At 49.3% G+C, this 19,734-nt stretch overlaps 1 protein-coding gene across 11 annotated transcripts in view; it reads left to right on the top strand.

The window, feature by feature from the left end:
- The window catches only part of SLC6A1 (solute carrier family 6 member 1), a 43,860-nt gene that overhangs the window by 6,685 nt on the left and 17,441 nt on the right, over nt 1-19,734 (top strand). For 3 of the 11 annotated variants that reach the window (XM_078351641.1, XM_078351643.1, XM_008982152.5), the window contains exons 2-5: nt 15,893-15,981; nt 17,039-17,368; nt 17,762-17,893; nt 18,507-18,607. In XM_078351641.1, coding sequence (XP_078207767.1) covers nt 17,131-17,368; nt 17,762-17,893; nt 18,507-18,607 — 471 coding nt within the window. In that variant the 5' untranslated portion in view covers nt 15,893-15,981; nt 17,039-17,130. Of the gene's footprint in view, nt 1-14,214; nt 14,368-15,892; nt 15,982-16,786; nt 16,898-17,038; nt 17,369-17,761; nt 17,894-18,506; nt 18,608-19,734 lie in introns of all 11 variants that reach the window. The other 8 variants (XM_035276303.3, XM_035276304.3, XM_002758623.7 and 5 more) reach the window with 5 other exon arrangements.

The raw sequence follows: 19,734 nt of genomic DNA on the forward strand, positions 1-19,734 counted from the left end.
TCGCCATCTGCCGGAGGGGTCCCTGAGCCCAAAGGTGGTGGGGTCACTCACCCTAGGTTGCACAGATCAAGTTTGGACCCATGTCTTGCTGATGCCAATGCCATGCTGCTTCTGAAAAGCACCTGAGACAGGATAACCATGGAGGGGCCAGGGCTTTTTCTCTGTATTCATCACTTCTGGCTGTGCCACGCAAGGGCTGAGAAAAAGTAAAAGCAATACAAAAGAAAAGTGGCCAAAAGCAAAAGCCACCAGCTTCCTGGGCATTGTCTGAGCTGCCATCGTGCAATCAGCCTTCACTGCCGCCTGAGCTGGGCCCCTTTCGGTCCAAGTCAGATGCTGCCAGAGCTCAAGATCAAGGACCCACCTATGATTTAAAAAATAAAAATAAAAAGTAGCCCTGGGGAAAGGGAAGAAGTCATCTTACTGAAGAGTGTTGTTTAAACATGGAATTTAAATGCATGCATATATGACATATGCATTTTTAGCACGTTGGTTCAGCATAGTGACACAGAACGATCTGATATGTACATCCCTCAGTCTTGGGCTCTGCCTGTGACCTAGGCACTGAGCCAGCACTTCACAAGCATTGTCCCAGGATCCTCAATAAGGAAACTGAGGCTCAAGGAGCTCAGGAGGTTGCCCAAGGTCATACCACTGACATGAGGCAGAGCTGGGAATCAGACCCCAGGTTGCAGGGCTCTGAGGCCTGGGCTTGCAGAGCAGAAGAAGAAATAGGAGAGCCATCTCCTGCCGGGCCTCGAGCCTGTGGGCGACTATGGGCAGGTTCCTTCCCCTTTCTTGGCACTTTGCATGCTCAGTTCATACAGCCAAGGGGTTTGGACCATTGCATGGGCCGATCGGCTGCTCCCCATGCCAGACGCCCATTCTCCAGGCAAGGGGAGGGAAGCTGCACGCCCCACTTCCTCTTCTCCTCCTCCATTTCCCCCATAATAGCCTCCCCGAGACTAATGACTGAGGAAGATAAGAGCCCTTTCTCCAAATGGCAGTGAATGCCACTAATGACAGAGCAGATGCAGCACTGTTAATTATTCCACGGGCATTAAATGAAAATGCCAGCCCTGGAGGAGTTAAATAGCACCACTGATCTGGCAACAGCTATACTTAAAAGTGGTGCCATCAGCATGGGCTGAGGCAGAACAACCCCCTCCCCAGACTTGGAGCTAGACAGGAGTCACAAAGTAAAGGTCCCCTCATTGGTCATGGACCCCTCTTCATCTTCAGGTCAGGTTTCAAAGCAGCTCCTTGGAGACATGGATCAGTGGCTGCTTTTGAGATTTTCTTAGAGGTCCCTGGGGGGCTTAGACTAGCTATCCTCAGGGGCAGATGTGGGCAAACAATTGGACCGAATAAAACTCTGAGCACCTACTGTGTGCCGGGTCCTATTGCTGCCTTTTAAAGATCCGCTGGCAGTGAAAACCATAGATTCCTTAAGAGCAGGAGTGCTGTGTCTTTGGAGTCTCAGAGCAGGTGCTTCTGTCTCGCTTTGATTACCTGCCTGGTTCCTTGAATGAGAGCCAGAGGCCACACAGATGGTGGCCAGAGCAAGATTGGTGGGCAGAGGGACTGGGCCAGGGTCAGGCTGTCTTCTCCAGGTAGAAGCAACGTGACCTTCCTGGACGGCTTAGCCCCAGGTTCTGAGGGGAGGCATGATGTGGGTGAAGAGGTGGGTTTCCACTTGCTGAAGCACCATAGGCAACTAACTCCTTTGCCCTCTCTGAGCCTCAGTTTGCACATCTGCAAAATGGGGAGAATAAGGGCTATGATGGCTGCAGGCAAAACAACTGTTTTCTAACCAACCTTGGCCCTGAATCTGGAGAATCACAGAGACCTCATAAATTTCTGAAGAGTGACAGTCTGGAGGCAATTCAGCAGAGGGAGAGAGTGTGGTCACCAAAGGCAGTGTCTGCTTCTTCCTGTGGGTCTCACTCAAATCTCACGTCACCCCCCAAGTCATCTCCAGCAGCTCAGGTCACTTGTTTCCAGCTTCCTGAACCTGGAAAGCCGTTTCTCAGGTTTTTCTAGGCTACAGAAAGTAACAAAACCCACCCATTTCAGACATACCTGTGTTATAGATGGGTAAACTGAGGCCTAGAGAGGAAGAGTCCTAGGCCTTGCAGATGCTAGAACCCAGAGCTTCTAACCCCTAACCCAGTGCTCTTTCCCTTGCACCAAGCTAGCCCAACTCGTCCGTTGAGAAATTATTAAACAGAGTTGGTGGAAGGACTCTGGTTGCCGTGACAACAGAGGCTGTGTCCTCGGGAGATAATGGCGTTGCACAAGGCAGAGTGATGTGTGTAGAATGCTGATTCGGGAGCTGCCGGAGTGAGAGTGAGCACAAGAGAAGAGTGGAGGGGACCATGTCTAGGGCTCGAGCTTCCCCAGGAAGGAGGTACGGGGCTGGTAGGGGTGGGGCAGCTTCAGAGCAACTTGCCTCCTCTATGTCCACCCTTCCTACAGCCTTGTCAGAATGGAATACTTCCCTGCACTTCATGGAGGTGCAGAGTCAGGTGAGGAGAGGTGAAGTGACTCACCCCAGGCCACACAACCAGGAAAGAGCCAGAGCTGGGATTATACCTCCAACCGACATGTGGGGCCTAGGCTACAGGGAGGGCCTGGAAGGGGTTCCCCTACAGGGGCAGGGGGTAGTTGATGGAATAGGGTCTCAGAAGGGGGCGTGCCAGGGCCCTGCATTTATAGAACCTAGACCTCTCCAAAGTCTTAAGGCCTCGTGGAGGTCCAGATGGGCCAGGAATGAGAATTCCAGCCGAAGAGGAAGAGAAAACAGAATATCAGTGTAGCTAAAAGCATCGGCTTTGAAACCGAAGTTACATCTCTCCCTGCCACTTCCTTAAGTGTGTAATCCTGGGTGAGTCGCTTTCCCCCTGAGCCTCAGTGTCTTCATCTGCAAAATGGGGATGATACCAGCACCTACCTCATAGGATTGTGGTGAGACTGCATATGGTGAGGCAGATAAAGCATCAAACCCCAATCCTGGTCATAGCTCAGTCACCAGAAGCTGTTGTTATAAACCAAAGGGGAGAGGCTAAGAGAAGGCTCCACTCCCAACCACATATCGGCTTGTAATTTGTGTACTGGAAGAGTGAAACTGGATAACGCAGTACACGCATAATACATATCAGGGCTCCTCATTCCAGGCTAATAAATAGCACTGAAACAAATGAACAGCTCCATCACCAAAAATATACATAAATATTTTGCATTTGAAGAGTGTGAATGGTGTACCTCACTGCAAATGTACTGTCCTTAAAAACCTATATGCACACCTCACTGGGGGAATTTGTGTTTTCTCTATGCCAGCTATCTAAATGACTCCATGCTGCAAATGCTTTTGGAAAATAAACACTCTCACACCTAATTTCTATTCTGCGCAGCTGGTGCAGTATACTTACCTCCCTAATCGGGGATTGGAGAACATGGGGTTAATACCCTGTGAAACCCCAAAGTGCGGCATTTGCATGCTGGCAAAGATGCAGGCTGGCAGACAACCCCATTCCATTTTGGAAGCGGAAAGAGGGTGCTGGACTCAGGCATTTGGCTGTTTCAAAAGCGCTGGTGAGAGCTAGGATCCTGATGATTTAGATGCAAGCAACCATTTTGTTTGTTTCCGCAAACCTGTTTGAGCAAATCCACCCCCAGAGATAGCAACCTGTTTCTGGGTCCCCTGAGAGAGAGGGTCATTTGTTCATTGCTGTTCCTGGGGCTGGATGCCAAGCTATAAGGCAATGAGCTGAGTACCTTGGATCCTGACACCCCTATTTCATGCAGGGAGGAGAGGGGTCAGGGAGACTGATTCAGTGAACAAATAAAGACAGTTGACATTTAACCAGAATTTTAACGGGTGTGCTAAATTGCAGGATACATACACATATCCACTTTGGGAATCGTGTTTAATAAACAATTTGCTCTAAGAATTTGATTTGATCAGCATCTCCCAGTGACTCCCACCATTCCCTTGAATTGATCGCCTATAGGTTAAGATAACACTGGCCTTCTGCTCATTTATATTTTTTCCCATCACTATTTAAAAATATATCATTTATATTTTTCCCATCACTATTTAAAAATATAAATGATAGCCCCGATCAGGTGGTTTATTATAATATCTGTCAGGTATCAAGCATAAACTATGTTGCAGATGCTAAACTAACTACTATTTTCCCATTTAATCCTCATAGCAGCTCTAGAAGTAGGTGTTATCACTTCTGTTTTAGACAGAGAGAGTAAGTGACTAACCTATAGTCACATAGCACTGAACCAGAGCTGAAACTCAAAACTAGGTGTCCTTGCCCATAGGGAAGGACAAATTTTAAGTCCCATGAACAGTGAGCACACTTACGAAGCACTCCTGCTTGGGGTATCATAGAGTGATCTGGAGTTCTGTTGTCAGGAGCCATTATAGGGGCAAGCAGAGGAGGGCATTGCTCATTGTTCATGGGACTTAAAGAAAATTTGTACAATAAAAATCAGATTTTTAGCCAGACGTGGTAGCACATGCCTATAGTCCCAGCTATTTGGTGGGCTAAGGTGGGATGATTGCTTGAGCCTGAGAGGCAGAGGTTACAGTGAGTCAAGATCCTGTCACTGCACTCCAGCCTGGGTAACAGAGTGAGACCCTGTCTCAGAAAAAAAAAAATCTGATATTACCAATTGGGTAGGCTGTTCTTGCTACATAGTTTATACTTTACAAAAACAAGGGGATCTATACCATAAAATTCCTTTCCGTAGCTAAGCAAGTGAGTCAAGAACAGATGCACTGGTGAATGTGAGCATTTGAGTCTTTTAAAAATAAAATTAGCCTTTATAATGTGGGAAAATATTTTTGACCCTGGAATCTGACCCTTAATTGACTGAAAATACACGCCTCCCTCATTCTTGCAGAATATTCTAAAGCAAAATCTCTCTGCATTTTTTTAAATCCAAAGGAGCTTTTATTAAGAGAACAATAGGATTTGTTGTTTCCCAAATATAAAATTATAACACCAAACATGCTTTTTCAAACTTCACCACCCCCAAGCATTTGACGTATCCCCTAGGGAGGGGGCAATATTAACCTCATCCGTCTTCCACTGCTTAGAGAAAGAGTTTTACTGAGTAGTCACTCAGCAGATTGCACCATGTGTACAAGGATTGCAAATTCAAGGGCCATTAGGGCCAGACAGGTCACAGAAGTGAGTAAAAAGGTCAGGGACAGGATGACAGTAATGGTGGGACTTGTAGTAAACTAAGAAACACATGCGCCACTTCCCTTCTCCGAAGCATGCAAGTTCAAGTTCTAAAATTCAAATCTCATACCACTCAACCAAACATATCTGTGGGACCCATTCAGCCCCAAACCACGACACTGAGATCCCTGGTGGTTCTTATCGTGACCTTGTGTGATCTTGGTCCAGGCAGTTTCTCTTTGGGGCTCAGCCTGATTGTCTCTAGAAGGGGGCTGATAGAGCATGCAGAGCTGTCTCAAGAGAGAAATGGAGTCCCAGGTGTGGATGTCTGATAAAGAGCCGTGACACTGTCTGCAGCCACTGTCATGGATGTGGCTTCCGTGACGCTAAGCCAACTCTCCACTTGGGCTGTGCTCCTGCACGTGACTTATTTAGTTCATCGTTTAGTTCAGCCAGCTCTGGCAGCATTATTTTTTCTTTTCTCCAAATCTGAGTTCTTAAAGGGCCTTTATCTTAATGCCCGTCGCAGCCTTCCAAGCACATCTTGAACAGGAATGAACAGCTATTTTAACCCCACAGGCTTCTTACAAGTGTGTTTTAAAAGGCAAAGAGCAATGTCAAAGAATGGCAAAAGGTCATCATGCCGCTCTTATATCCTGGTCTGACTTAATCCTTTCTGGCCGGTTGAGCACAGGGCTTTTACAGAGGCATCCCCTGGAACTGCAGTCCCCCAGAAAGCCCCACACTCATCACAGGCAGGAGGAAGAAAGGAGGCTGGAACAGGCAGTCAGGGAGCAGAGGGTGGGGACCCGGACCTCTTCCACAGGGGCTCCCCCTCGTGCCCAGCACAGGGTGGTTCTCAATGGATCCCTCAGGCTGGCATGGGAAGGCAGCTGCCCAGCGTGGAAGGTTGAGAGTAATGGGCTGGCTAATTAGGAAGTCAGTGGAAGAGGCCCTACAGCCTGGGTTCAAATCCCAGCTCCTCAGCCACTTTAGACCTTGGGCTTTGCCAACCTCAGCCTTCTCATGCTGAAAGGTAGGCTCCCTCCCTCCCTCCTTGGGTTCAGTGAGCTGACACAGTGGAGCCTTGCACAGCTTACGAGCAGTGAATGGCACATCTGTTTTCTCTTCCGTCCTTCCTTCCTCCTGCCTGTTTTTTCCTCTTTCCTTTTTCTGATCTTCCTGTTCTCCTCCTTTCTTCCTCCTGTTCTCCTCATCACTCTGCTCCTTTATCCCCACCTCCTTGCCTGTTTCTCTCCTCCTCTCCCTCCACTTCCTTTTCTCTTCTTCCCCCTCTCCTTCTCAACCTCCTCTCTCTCCATCGCTCTCCACTCCTTCAAACCCACCCGGGGGATGCCTCCAAGTTCCCATGTCTGACCCCAGGGTGCCATGCTCCTCATCGCACAGCAGGCATCTCCACAGGCACCCTCCAGCTCTAGCATGTGCTCCAGGGCCAGCCCAGGGGGTGACATCCAGGGCTTTCCTTACAGGAAGCAATCAAGAGGCTTTCCAGCACTAAACCACCAGGAAGCAAGGCCTGTTTCTGCCCGAGAGCATACCTCACTGGCCCCACAAGAAGAAACAGGCCTAAGGAGCAGTGGTGTGCTGGGCCTCGCTCACAGATGGCACACATACTCAATCCTGTGACCTCGTATTAGTACCTTTCATGGGCCGCAGTGGGAGTGTTTACACCACAGAAATCAGCAGGTGCTGCAAATTGAGTCTTCTGTTTTGTTTCCTGAGAGCCCATTGTTAAAGCTTACCAGCACACCACTGCTCTGTAGACCTGCCAGCTTCTCCGAAGCAAATGTTTCTATGTTGAGGCCTTGTAAGAACAATGTCCTCTGCCATAGAGGGCAGAACCCAAGAGAGCACACACATATCTAGCACTGTTCAAGCTGCCAGCTATCTGGGAAGTAGAGCAGGTGGAAGACCTGGGCCCGGTTCTTACAGAGGTGACAGTGCAGCTGGGATGCTAAGACAGAAGAATCTGAAATTAGGAGAGAAGCCATGTCATATAGGGTGACCAGGCCTTCCTCCTCACCCCCACCATGGTCCTGGCTCAGGCACTATCTCTCATCCTTTCACCAGCCCTGTTACAGCAACTTCCACCCAAGTTCCCTCTCTTCTCCTCCTCCCCACACAGCTGCTGGGCAGTCTTGCCAAGTCACCATCACATCAAATCTCTCCACTTTCCAGGGCTCAGGTGGCAGCCCTGGTGACTGACCAATGCCCTCGGTGGAGAGGGATAGTTAAGAACATGGGCTTTGGAATCACACTGCAGTGTCTGGGATATGAGACTGCAGGAAGTTGTTTTACTGTCTGAACTTCAGTTTCCTCATCTGTATGGTGTGAGAGTTAAATGGGATCATCCATGAAATGCAGTAAACACGTTAAGCACTTCCTCAGCCTTCGGTGTGATCATCATTCTCATTACAGGGTAAAATGTGCCCTCTTTTCCTGCACCAGAGCTCTTTGCTACTACAGGGCGCTACATCTCCTCTGTGTGCTGTGGAAGATGTACCCTGTGGGTGTGGGTTGTCCATGGCCCATCTCCCAGCCATCCCGAGAGCTCCGTGGCAGCAGGACTCAGACTCCAACTTATATCTTTGTCGCTCTGCACCAAGCATGAGGCTCAGCTCCCCGGAGGTGCACAGTTGATGTGGATGGGATTGAAAATTGCCTTGACAAAATGAAGTGCTCAGTTGGGCATTACAGATAATTTGGGGCCAGAACAGACATTAGTAAAGTGCTGATTGTGTGAGCAAGACAAGCAGGATTGGATTAGAGTGAGGCAGAGCTAGAAATCGGAGTCTGACTCTCCTGCTTGCACACAGAAAAAAGCCAAGGCACAGAGGGGCAAGGAACTGGCATAAGGTCACACAGCTTGTAAGTTTAGGGTGAGATTTCAAACCTGTGTCTACTGGACTTCAGGGTGTCAAGCTAACTGCCCTTCCTCCTCAGGTCAGCCCCTCTCAGCAGCTGCAAGGCACAGGCCATATCTGCAATTGGGGGACAGCTGGGGTCTCCAAGAGGCAAGTACTGCCCCCAGAGGCCGGCCGCCTCCTGGGGACTCTGATTAGACCTTCCAGCCCCACAGCTCAGCCAGAATCTCACGTGACCTCTCAGGGCTCCCTGGATACCTGTAGGATTTGTCCAGCACAACCATAGGAGCATTTTTGGAGCCAGAACTCAGAGGCTGTCATGCCAGCAGCCTCCCTTGGGTTTCTTAAAAAGAGCAGCAGGCCTTGTCCTTGTGGAGATTTGTCCTGGAGGGAGGTGGCTGCTGGAGATAGGCCATATTTGTGAGGCCCATCACAAGTATAGAGGGCTTGGGGGGCTCCATAGATACCCCATTAGAGACAGAAGAGTGCTTAACAGCTTGAGCACAGGAACCCAGCTGCTTGGGTTAAGGCTTGGCACCCCGTCCCCTAACTGGGAGACCTTTGGCAGGTCATTTTAACCTCTCTGTGCCTCGGTTTACCCATCAATAAAATGGGGGATAAAAGCAATTTAATAGACAAAAACCATATAGAGTGGGCGCTGGCACATTGGTGTGTTCGGCTCACTTCCTAACTGTACTGAGCGCTTCTTTTCCTTTCACCCCTTGTTAATGAAAAGCCAGGGAATGTTTCTTTTTTGTAGGTGGCAGAAGGAGAACCATGACTCCTGAAGTCTGTTTCACCATGGGATAAGTCTATCACATTCCATAGTTGCAAAGTTGAATTTGTTCTTTCCTGGGTTGTTGGGGTGGAGATGTCCTCTGGCCTTCTTCCACACTGTGGTTTCAGGGGTGTCCTAGAAAACTGACTTCCAGGCTCTCAGAGGCTAAGAGCAGAGGGGAAGGGCTAGAGCCTCCATTTCTTCATCTGTTCTGGGGGCAGCGAGGCCAGGGAAACTCATCTTCATGCAGTCACACTTCTTTCCCTCTGGCACCCAGCAGGCATGCTTGGACAGGTCAGGTCATGAGGTCCGATAGGTCTGATGGCTTCAGGGAATTTCACACAGGCCAGTGCCTAGGAGGCACTTCCTGGAGAAGCAAATAGCACTAGCCTATGAGTTAGAGGGCCTGAGTCAAGTCCTGTGTGACCTTGGGCAGGTCATTTGACCTCTCTGGGCCTCAGTGCCATCATCTGCAAAATGGGACCAGTGATCGTATTAGCTTCAATGTATTTAGCACCTGCTGAACTGCGCACGGTGCTAGAAAATTCAAATCCAGTCCTCACAGAGTGGAAGGTGGTTACTATTGACCTCCTTAATTGATGAAGAAAAAAAAACTTTGAGAAAATAAGTAGCTTGCTTGAAAGTCACAGTGGGATGTTGTGAAGAGTAGGCATGCAGTAAATGCTGGTGACAAAGACACCGGCTTCTGCACATTCCCTCTCAGGTACGTTGTGGCAGCTGAGAGATTTATACAAGGTCTGAAACTGCTTTCCTTCTTTTCTTGAGTAAGAGTGTATGGGGAGCTGGGAGCTGAGAGTCTGCATGGTTCAGGCCACTCTCGTGCTGTGTGACCTTGGGCCAGCCACCAATCTTTGTTGGTTTTTTTTCATCTGTAGAATGCCATGGTAGACCAGGTGCCCCAGTTTGGCATGGTGCAAGTCTGGACCAGGAAGGAGGCCAGTTGGGTCTCAGCCCTAAGCATCACTGTGCATGAGGCTAAGGATCCAAGAATGAGGCCTCCCATTTAGACCCCAAGCTGTCCCGACTAATTCATCTCTCCTGTAGCCTCCATCCCCTTGCAGGCCTGGCTGGCCTCTGAGGTCTTGTTAAAATGCTGGGCCTTGGAGACCCTCTCTGGTGGCTCCCTTTCCATCAGGGCACCTTCTTCAGGGAGCTTTCCCTGACCTCCAGGACAGTGCACAGCAAGCTCTGCCCAAAGCACCTGTCATCCCCACAGTTCCAACCTCCCTCTAACCTTCTGTGCCTGATCATCCACTATTAATTGGTCTCCACATTTGTATAACATTTTTCAATTACAAAGCACTTTTGCAGCCGTTCATCTCTTTGAGTGGCAGCCTAAGCTGCTATTTATTGACACTTCCTGTGTGCCAGGCCCTTGGCTGGCCTCTTTCCATGCATTATCATGCAATTCTCAGAGCAATTCTGTGAAATCCACATTTACAGATGAGAAAATTGGGATTCAAGCAAGCCAGAGATCTAGCCCCGATTACACAGAGATTTGAATGAAGTCCCATGAAATAATCTGGGTCATCCCTGACTTAACAGCTTCTGAAGCTGCCGTCTGTGCCTCAGTCATGGGACCTGCTTAAAAATCAGCTTCTCATTGAGTGGAGCCCAAGATTCTGCACATCTGACAGGTTCCCAGGTGATGCTGTCTCTCAAAGAACCGCACTTTGAGAAGCAAGGCCTCGAGTCGCTGGGCGGTTTGAGACTCCTTAACAATTGGCCCCGGCTGGCAAGGCTGTTTCCTTATCTGTCAGATGGGTGACGTAGCCCTGGCTTACACAGATGGAATGATGCCTGGATGATATAGTGCCTGTGAAATGCCTGGCACACAATAGGTGCTCAATAAGTGCTAGCTCTTCTCCTTCGATAGGAGCTGGCATGAGTCTGGGTACACAACAGATGCTCAGTAAAGCCTTGTCCGATGCATTGAGGCTAGCGTTCTTCCCAAAGGCAGAGAATAAACTGTATTATGTTTCCCCTTGGAATGAAGCCAAACTCAATATTAATTTCTTTCTTGAACCATGGAGTTTCAAAAAGAAATAAAGGCAAAGTAGAGTGATTGCAGTCTGATGCAAGCCTCTCTAATTTCTGTAATTAAACAACGAGAGCAAAGTAAAGCGGGCCTGAGTACAGCCTCAAGGAGGGAGTGGGACTAGGGTGGGGGGAGGGGAGGAGCAGGCCCTCCTACCAGGCCCACTGCTCCCCCTTCTCGCTTCCCTAGCTCTTCAGGGCTCCCCACTTGCCCCATGGCAGGGCTGTGGCCTGGGACAATGGCAGCCCTGAGACTCCAACCCTGGCCTTTCGGTCTCTGCCCAGGTCCCCACCCCATGCAGCCGCCCCATCTCTCTGATGCCGTGGGACAGAGGGAGATTGTCCAGGGCGGCTTCCAGACACTCCCCTCCCACTGGCCTGCCATCTGGCCCAGAACTGGGCTGCTCACAGCCAATCGTCCAGCAAGGCCCATGGGCCCCACCTCCAGAATAGATCCTGGATGCTGGTGCCACGTCCCCCAACCTCTGCCCATCCAGCCACCTCCATGCAAGCCTCCATCCCCTGGACTGGCAGCCTCTGAACATGTCTCCCTGCTTCCCCTGCTTCCCCCTTGCCCCTCTGCATCCCCTTCTGGGCAGCCAGAGGGAGACTCCTAAACTAACCGTGAGTCAGATCTGCCCCACTACCTCAACCCCTCACTTCCTCCCATCCCACTTAGAACGAAACCTGAATCCTTGATGTGGCCTCTGAGACCTGTGTGGCCTGGCCCCTGCCCACCACCTCTGCCTGAATCTGTTTCCTCTCACACTGAACTCCAGCCACCGTGGCCACCTTGGTGTCTTTCAACGGTGCCAGGCTCACTCCTGCCTCAGGGCCTTTGCACTTGCTGCTCCCTCTGTTTGAAATACTGTATCCCAGAGAGTCTCATTTTTGGCTCCTAATTCAGATTGAATATGTTTTGTTTTTGCTCAGGCCAAATAAAACAAGCCCAAGGGCCAGTTTTGACCCATTTTGCCATTTCTGATGTAAGGCTTCCAAACTGTACGTGTTTTCTTTCTCTTACAAAGCATCTTGTCATTCAGAGATTGGAAAAGGAGTTATTTGTGCTTGGTTTGGCCCCATTTTTATCAATGGCTTTAACACTTGGTCATAGAGCATACGCTGAGGAAGGATGGGGTATCCTGGGAACATTTCACCGTCTTCCTGCCTCGAGTGTCTTTCACTAACTCTGTCCTTTCCAGAGGCCCCGTGAGTGAGTCTTCATCTGGTTTACAAATCTGATCCCGTTATCAGCCCTGCCTCATCCCTGTAACTAGTCTGAAAGTTCCTTAGCCCAGTGTCCAAGGCCCTTCACACACTGACCTTCCCAGCTTCACACTTCATACTTTAGTTCATGCATTTTCCTCCACTTGGGACAGCTTTTCTCCCTTTTTAAACCTGATGAGCACCTATTCAGCCTTCAAAGCCCTGCTCAAATGACCCCTCACCTAGGATACTTTCTCCAGCTGGATTAACGCATTTCTTCTAGGTCTACTGTGTCTTCTTCTTATACCTCTTGCACTTACCACAGGGTATTATGATCAGCAATAGGCAGAAATATTTCTCCTTCTAGGCCATGACCTTGACAAGGGCAAGGTTCTTGTCTTATTAAATTCTCACATCCTGAGTGTCCACCCCAGCTCCATGCACGTAGGAGGCCTCAGTAAGTATTTACAGAAACGAATCTTTCTGCTGGAACCTGTTAGTTCACTGATTCAGACTCTGGTGACCACGGTGTAGTTCAGAATACAAAATGCTTGAAGAGATGGCTCCATCATCGATTCAGCGCATAGCATGTGCTCAGTAAATACTTGCAGAATGAATGTGTTAGTGAGTACAGAGGACTTAAGTTGTCATCACTGGTGATCTAACATTAGTGTGCCCTTTGAACGTGGCTTTGGTAGAATTAAGCTAACCGTGGTGTAGTATGCACCTGAAGGAATGTGGAGCCGGATTCTCAGGCTGCAGAATGTTGTCACCTGATGAGGAAGAACTGGAAGACACTGGAAGAAGGCTTTGGAAAAATGCCCAAATTGTGAGAAGGTGAGAGATGCTCCTTCCGCCTGCTGTATCAGCAGGTAAAGGAGGCAATCACAGGCTGGCACTCAGGATAAGCTGGAAGAAATGAAATGTGTGGTCTTGCCAATACAGACTCACGGATCCGTCCTCCAACACAATCCCCAAGAACCACAAAACACAGGGGTGTGTCTCGGGAAAGGAAAAGTCACAACTCGCATAAAGGTTGCTTCTGCTTCGGAGAAATGTTCTAGAAAGACAGCCAGGTTACCTTGCCGTGAACTCACACACAGCTGTGCTTTCTTTGTGTTATTTTTCATAGGAGAGGGAAGTGCCAGGAATTAAAATTGCCAAAGCACTGTTCCCCCAGGTGTGCGGGTGAGGCACGCTTCCTGGGACCACTCCATTTCAGCACTGGGTGCCAGGTGTGTTCACTAGCAGGCGGCTCTTTACCAATTTCCTCCCGTGGACTAGATGTTTGGGATTTTGTTTCGTACCAGATTTTATTACAGAATAACCTTTTTTTTTTAATTAACTAAACAAACAAATATACCATTTCCAGCTTCTGACTGGCCGAAGGTGCTGAGCTAGACCTCTTTGCCGTGGTACAAAGAATGCCCCAAACCAAAAAACCTGACGTTTCTGTTAGCTGGTGTTCCCCAGGCGGATGAAAAGGATGATCTCCACTAGAGTTTTTAAAATGCTGGAGACACTGAAAAACCTGAATAGTAAGCCCTTAATAAACGTTAGCCTGTACTGTTATTGTCGTTGTTATGGCCTTCTGGGAAGTTATGAATGCCAGGTTAAGAACAACGGATCCACACCCAGATGGTGGCGACTGCAGTGAGAACAATGGCTGAGGTTTTCTAAGCCTTAACTACATGCCAGGCATAGTTTTGCATGCTGTACATACATGATCTCATTTAATCATCACCGTAACCCTCTAGAGGAGGTGTTGTTATCCTCCCATTTTACAGAAGTAACTGACCCAGCTGGAGGGAGCTGAAGTCTGTCTGACTCAGCACCAGGGTGACTTTGCTGCTGTGTTAAGTCAAAGAGGCTTCTCAGTCCTAAATCCTCAAAGAAGTATGAGTTATATCAATTCATGGCTCTACTTTGTTTATCTTCATATGTTCCACATCTTCGAAAAGGAAAACTCCACGTGGAGTCATGTGGCTCTTCCTAGGGAAGTTATAGGCATTTGGCTGAATCTGAATACATATCCCCATATTCCAGAAATTGGAAATCACACATATGTCTTCTTTATGGTGAGGTCTTCAGAGCAGCCACCATCTCTGATCGCTCAGGGCTTGGCATGAGGAGGTGCTCAATATAGTCATGGAGAAGAACTCATGGAGTGAACTTCCTGGTGAACCAGAGGAACGGTGCAGAGATTTAAGATTGCAGCAGGAGACCCCAAGCCAATGTAAGCAAAACATCTGTTTCATGACTGTGGGAATGTTTTGTAAAATCCAAGCACTAGTCTGAAGAAAGCCTGGAACTACAAACTAGGAGCTTTGACATACTCTATCTTTTGAGCTCTAGTTTTCTCCTTCCTCAGCAGACCAACTCTCATTCTAAGTACAAGATGGGCAGAGAATGGCTGCCCCAGAGTCCCCAAGTCACTGGCAAAACTGCCCCTCTTCCTGGGTCCCATGCCAGATTCTCAGGGAAGGAGTTTGATTGGCTAGCCTGGGTCAGGTGGTCAGTCCTGGTCTGAGATGACTGGATCATTTTGAACAAATATGGCAGCTGGAGCCCACAAGGTTAGATGATGGGACAGTTAAGGGCATCATTGTTAACGACAGTTAATGGCTGAGGCTGCTGTCTCCGGCGTATCCCAAGACTTCCTGGTAGACCACGGAATCGGCCGCCTCCTACTTCCTGCCATTCTCCAGGAGGGGAGGCAGGCACCCTATTGAGTCCAGAGCTCTCTCTGACATTGCCGTGCCCAGACCAGGATCTAGATGGGCATCCAAGACCAGCCTGTGTGCCTTAAAAGAGCTCAAAGTGAGCAGGCCATCCCTGACAGCGAGGAGCAGGGGTGGCAGGAAAGTTTGGATTATCTGAAGATGGCCTGGTTCTCTGTGATCTCTGGGAGGAGATGATGGTGTTTGGTAATGGGGACTGCATATGACGAGCTGGAGGGTGAGTGCACAGCAGACTGGACCTGCCGGGCAAAGGAGCGGGGAGGAGGCCGCGGGAGGAGGGCCAGGGCCACATGGCATTGCTTTGGCGCAGCTCCCACCTCTGATGGTCCGCAGACCAGTGCTTCACTTGTTCTGGTTTGTTCTGAGGGTTCCATAAGTTTATTTTGTGTTATTTTATTAAATTAAATCACTTTTATAGAACATTATAGACATCAAAAAAAAGCACAAAGAAGAAACCAAAAATCACTCATTAGCTAAGCATTGTAACCATCTTTGGTTATATCCTTTTTTCAAATAGATTTGTGGGGAGGGGGTGAAAATGGGATAATTTGAAATAAACTGTCTGGATACCTGCTTTTCTCACCCCAAAACAAGGTGCTCTTTCTTGTGTTTTTACGTGGTCTTTTTGTAACATTTCCACAAGTTTGGATGGAGGATGGAGAAAAGTCTCAGCTGTATTCGTTGGCTCCCACTGGGACCTTGAGAACAGCAGCCCCTCTGTTGATTTTCTTTTCCTCTGATAAAATTATGGAACATCTTCTCCACACTGCCCTCATCCCACCCCACAGCTGTCCCGAAGGCAGCGGGTCCCACTCCTGCATGTTCCCAGCACCCCGAGGGCCAGTGCCATGCTGCATGGACTTGCTGCGGCCACTCTGGCTGGGGATGCTCTGTGGGGCACATGCACAGCCCGGATGCCCTGGCAGGCTTCCCGCACCCCTGCTGTTCTCTGTAAGAGCTGCCTGCCTGCCCCACCGCTGCCTCACCATCTCTCCTCTCCTTCCCTTCTCTGCTTTGCAGGCTCTCACCCAGGGTGGCCGAAGGAGCCCTTCTGGAGCTGACCCACTCCCGACAACCATCAGGTAACATCAGCCACAGAAACAACATCCGTAAGTGGAGTTCTCCCTCTTAACCAGGTCAGGGAAAAGCACGCTTGCAGCAATTACAGCTGAGTTTTGACACAACTCTACAAGCCAGAGGGGATGGCCCTCATTTTATAGATGGGGAAACTGAGTACCAACAAGAGCAGTACTTAGTAGTAGTATTGAGAGTAGTACTAAGCAGTAGTACTTAGCTGGTAGAAGACAGACTGGAGATTTGAACTCAGGACTGGTCTCAGCCCAATTTCCTCCACTGTACCATACCCCACACTGCCCCTGGACCTAAAGAGGTAAGAAGGCTGCAGAGTATCATTAGAATCTTGGGGTGACTAAAGGCGGAAAGAGTTAATCTAAACCAGTGGTCCTTCCTCAGCTGAGGGCCAGGGCTGCGCTGCCAGCATAAGAATCTCTTTTGGCAGAGTTTGTTAAAAGTATAGACTCAGGGCCTCCTGTAACCCAGTGAGAGATGTACCAGTGTCGTCCTCATTTTAAAAGAGGGGCACAGAGAGGTTGAGTGTGCTCATAGTCACACAGCTCAAAAGTGGTAAAGTGGACTGTGATCAGAGGTCGTAACCCCTAGGCTCTGTCATCTTCACCCAGACCCTCCATAGTGGGAATAGTGGGGACACCTTTCTCCCCATTCACAAGCCACAGGTGGAGCTCCTTCCTTGCTTGCCTGGCCATGGCTAGTATGGCCTCAGAGTGTGACAAGTCTCCCAGTTATATCCTTGGAGGCAAAGTTAAAGATTTTATGATTAAATACTTAGTATTTCCTGTCGGAAGTTTGGTGGCCTCAGATTTCTCCTCCGAGCAGGACATACAACAGAGGGTTGGACACAGATGGCCAGAGTTGAAGCTAGGCCAGGAAACATCACTGTGTCTTTGGAAACAAAAGTCACCTTCCTTCCTCTGAGAGCAAGGGCAGGTGAGAGGAAGAGGGTTTATGGAGAGCCTTTTCAAGCACCTAGCTGGTGTGTGGGTTATTTTGTTTTTGTCATTTTCGGGTGTGGCAACTGCAAGGTCCTACTCTCCTTCTGTGTCTATCACCCCACCCCTGTCCTCCTAGGGTGACCTTGAGCCGCAAAACTGCTGTCCACGTGGACCGGGGCTGACATCGCACGTCCATCTGCCAGGACCCCCGCGTCCAAATTCCGAGACATGGCAACCAACGGCAGCAAGGTGGCCGATGGGCAGATCTCCACCGAGGTCAGCGAGGCCCCTGTGGCCAATGACAAGCCCAAAACCTTGGTGGTCAAGGTGCAGAAGAAGGCAGCAGACCTCCCCGACCGGGACACGTGGAAGGGCCGCTTCGACTTCCTCATGTCCTGCGTGGGCTATGCCATCGGCCTGGGCAACGTCTGGAGGTTCCCCTATCTCTGCGGGAAAAATGGTGGTGGTAGGTGCTGGCCTGGGGACCTCCTGGCTTGGTCTGGACCTTGCAGAAAGGATCCTGCTTAGGCATTTTTCTGGGCCAACTGTAGGAGAAAAACGTCCCTAAAGACTCTAGAGGGAGGATCAGGCCCCATTTCTTGCTTCATGTCCCTTTATCAAGATTCTGAAAGGACAACTGTCCTCCATTAATGATACCAAGAAGTTCATCTATTCACTTGCAAAAAAAACAAGGGATATATTTTGCGTAAGGCTGTCCTTGGGCCTGCGTTTGGCTGTGGGGCCTGCCTTTGTGGCAGGTATAAAGAAATCCTGGATAGGGACGCAGAACCATGGCACTCCACCAGGGTGGGTCTTGGAAGTCTTGGGGCCACGAGCATCTGTCTTCTTTACCCTGCAGGAGCCTTCCTGATCCCCTACTTCCTGACACTCATCTTTGCGGGGGTCCCTCTCTTCCTGCTGGAGTGCTCCCTGGGCCAGTACACATCCATCGGGGGGCTGGGGGTATGGAAGCTGGCTCCTATGTTCAAGGGTAAGTCTGCAGAGCGGGGCCCTGGGCAGTGTCTGCCCACACACACTCCTGCCCCTCTGGAGAGAGGGAGCTGTCTATGCAGACTGGTGCTGACATTACATATCTGCCCACCAGGTGCATGTCTGAGCAGAGTGAGGGTTATTGCAAGGGGCCAGGTGGCAGAATACTGTGCCGGTCAGAAACTAGGGAGGTGGCGTGGAGAGGCCCAATCCAGATTCCCCTGCATATCAGCCTGCTCAGTCCTGTTAGCCCATTTATTTCCCCTGCAAGGGCTGGGTGTGACTTTCTTTGCCTCATGCTCAGTGCCTCACAGGCACCCAGGTAGACACAGAGTGAGTCGTACTCACTGACCGAGGGCCTGGGCCCCACCTTGCCTAGCAAGCTGAGACCCCAGCCCTCCCTGCCACCAACCTGCACTGGGCCCAAGACATGAGTCCTGGCCCCTGGCTTGCCAGATGTACATGGCCTTCAGCAAGCCACTGACTCTGTCTTAGCGTCAGTGTCCTAAGTAATGCCTGTCTCCAAGATCACTAGGATTGTAGAGGCTGTGGAGCATGCCACAGTTCACGTCAATTCTGTATTAAATGGATGCATGACTCTGTTCCGCTCCCAGGCGTGGGCCTTGCGGCTGCTGTGCTATCATTCTGGCTGAACATCTACTACATCGTCATCATCTCCTGGGCCATCTACTACCTGTACAATTCCTTCACCACGGTGAGTGGCCCCTTTGACCACCTCCTTCAGCAGGAGCCACACCCAGAGCCCACCCTCGGCCTGCCACAGCCACCACTCTGCTGACAAGGCCATTCTTCCAGGAGTGGGGAACTTGGTTTGTCTTTTGTGGGCCTTGGTCTCCCCATAACAGCCAGAGCCTCGCAAATTTAGAATCTCCTCTGGGCCAGGCACTCCTTGTAGGCTCACATCCAATGCTAATGACGCCCCTCTCAAGTGGGTCTTGTTAGCCCATTTTATATGGATGCAGACAGCCTGGGTTCAAATCCTGACTCTACTGTATACCAGCTGTGCAACTTCGGAAAAGAGACTTAACCTCTCTGAGTCTCAGTGCCCTCATTTATAAAATGGAAGTAAAATTAGAACTGCCCCAGTTCCTCAAAAAATTAAACATAGAATTACCATATGATCCAGCAATTCTGTTTCTGAGTAGATACCCAAAGAATTAAAAGCAGGCTCTCAAGGAGATATTCGTATACTCCTGGTCATAGAAGCACTATTCACAGTAGCCAAGTCTTGGGTGGAAGGAACCCAAGTCTTCATTGATAAATGAATTGATAAGCAAAACATGGTCTATACATACAATGGAATGTAATTCAGTCATTAAAAGGAAGGAATTCTGACACATGTGTCAACATGGGTAAACCTTGAGGACATTATGTTAAGTGAAATAAGCCAGTCAAAAAAATACAAATACTGCATGATCTTGTTTATATGAGTTCCCTAGAGTAGTCCAATTTATAGAGACAGAAAGTGGTATGGTGGTTGCCAGGGGCTGAGGGCAGGGGGTGAGGGGTTGTTGTTTGATGGGTAGAGTTTCAGTTTTGCAAAATGAAAAAAGTTCTGGAGATAGATGATGACAGTGTTAGGCAACACGTTTCTCAGAACGTGTTCCCGTTGTGAAGTGACACATCACTCTATTTGCAGAGGTGTGGCAGGTTTAAGGGAGCTACATTACGGATATACTTAATGCTTCTAAATCATACACTCACAAATGGTTAAGATGGTAAATGTTATGGGTATTTTATCACAGTAAAAAAGAAAGAAAACAAAAGTGAACCCCACCTCATAGGTTAGGAGGATTAAGGAGCAGATATGCGTAAGGAACT

The sequence above is a fragment of the Callithrix jacchus genome, chromosome 15 (genome assembly GCF_049354715.1).
Source record: "Callithrix jacchus isolate 240 chromosome 15, calJac240_pri, whole genome shotgun sequence".
In the NCBI taxonomy this organism is placed as follows: domain Eukaryota; kingdom Metazoa; phylum Chordata; class Mammalia; order Primates; family Cebidae; genus Callithrix; species Callithrix jacchus.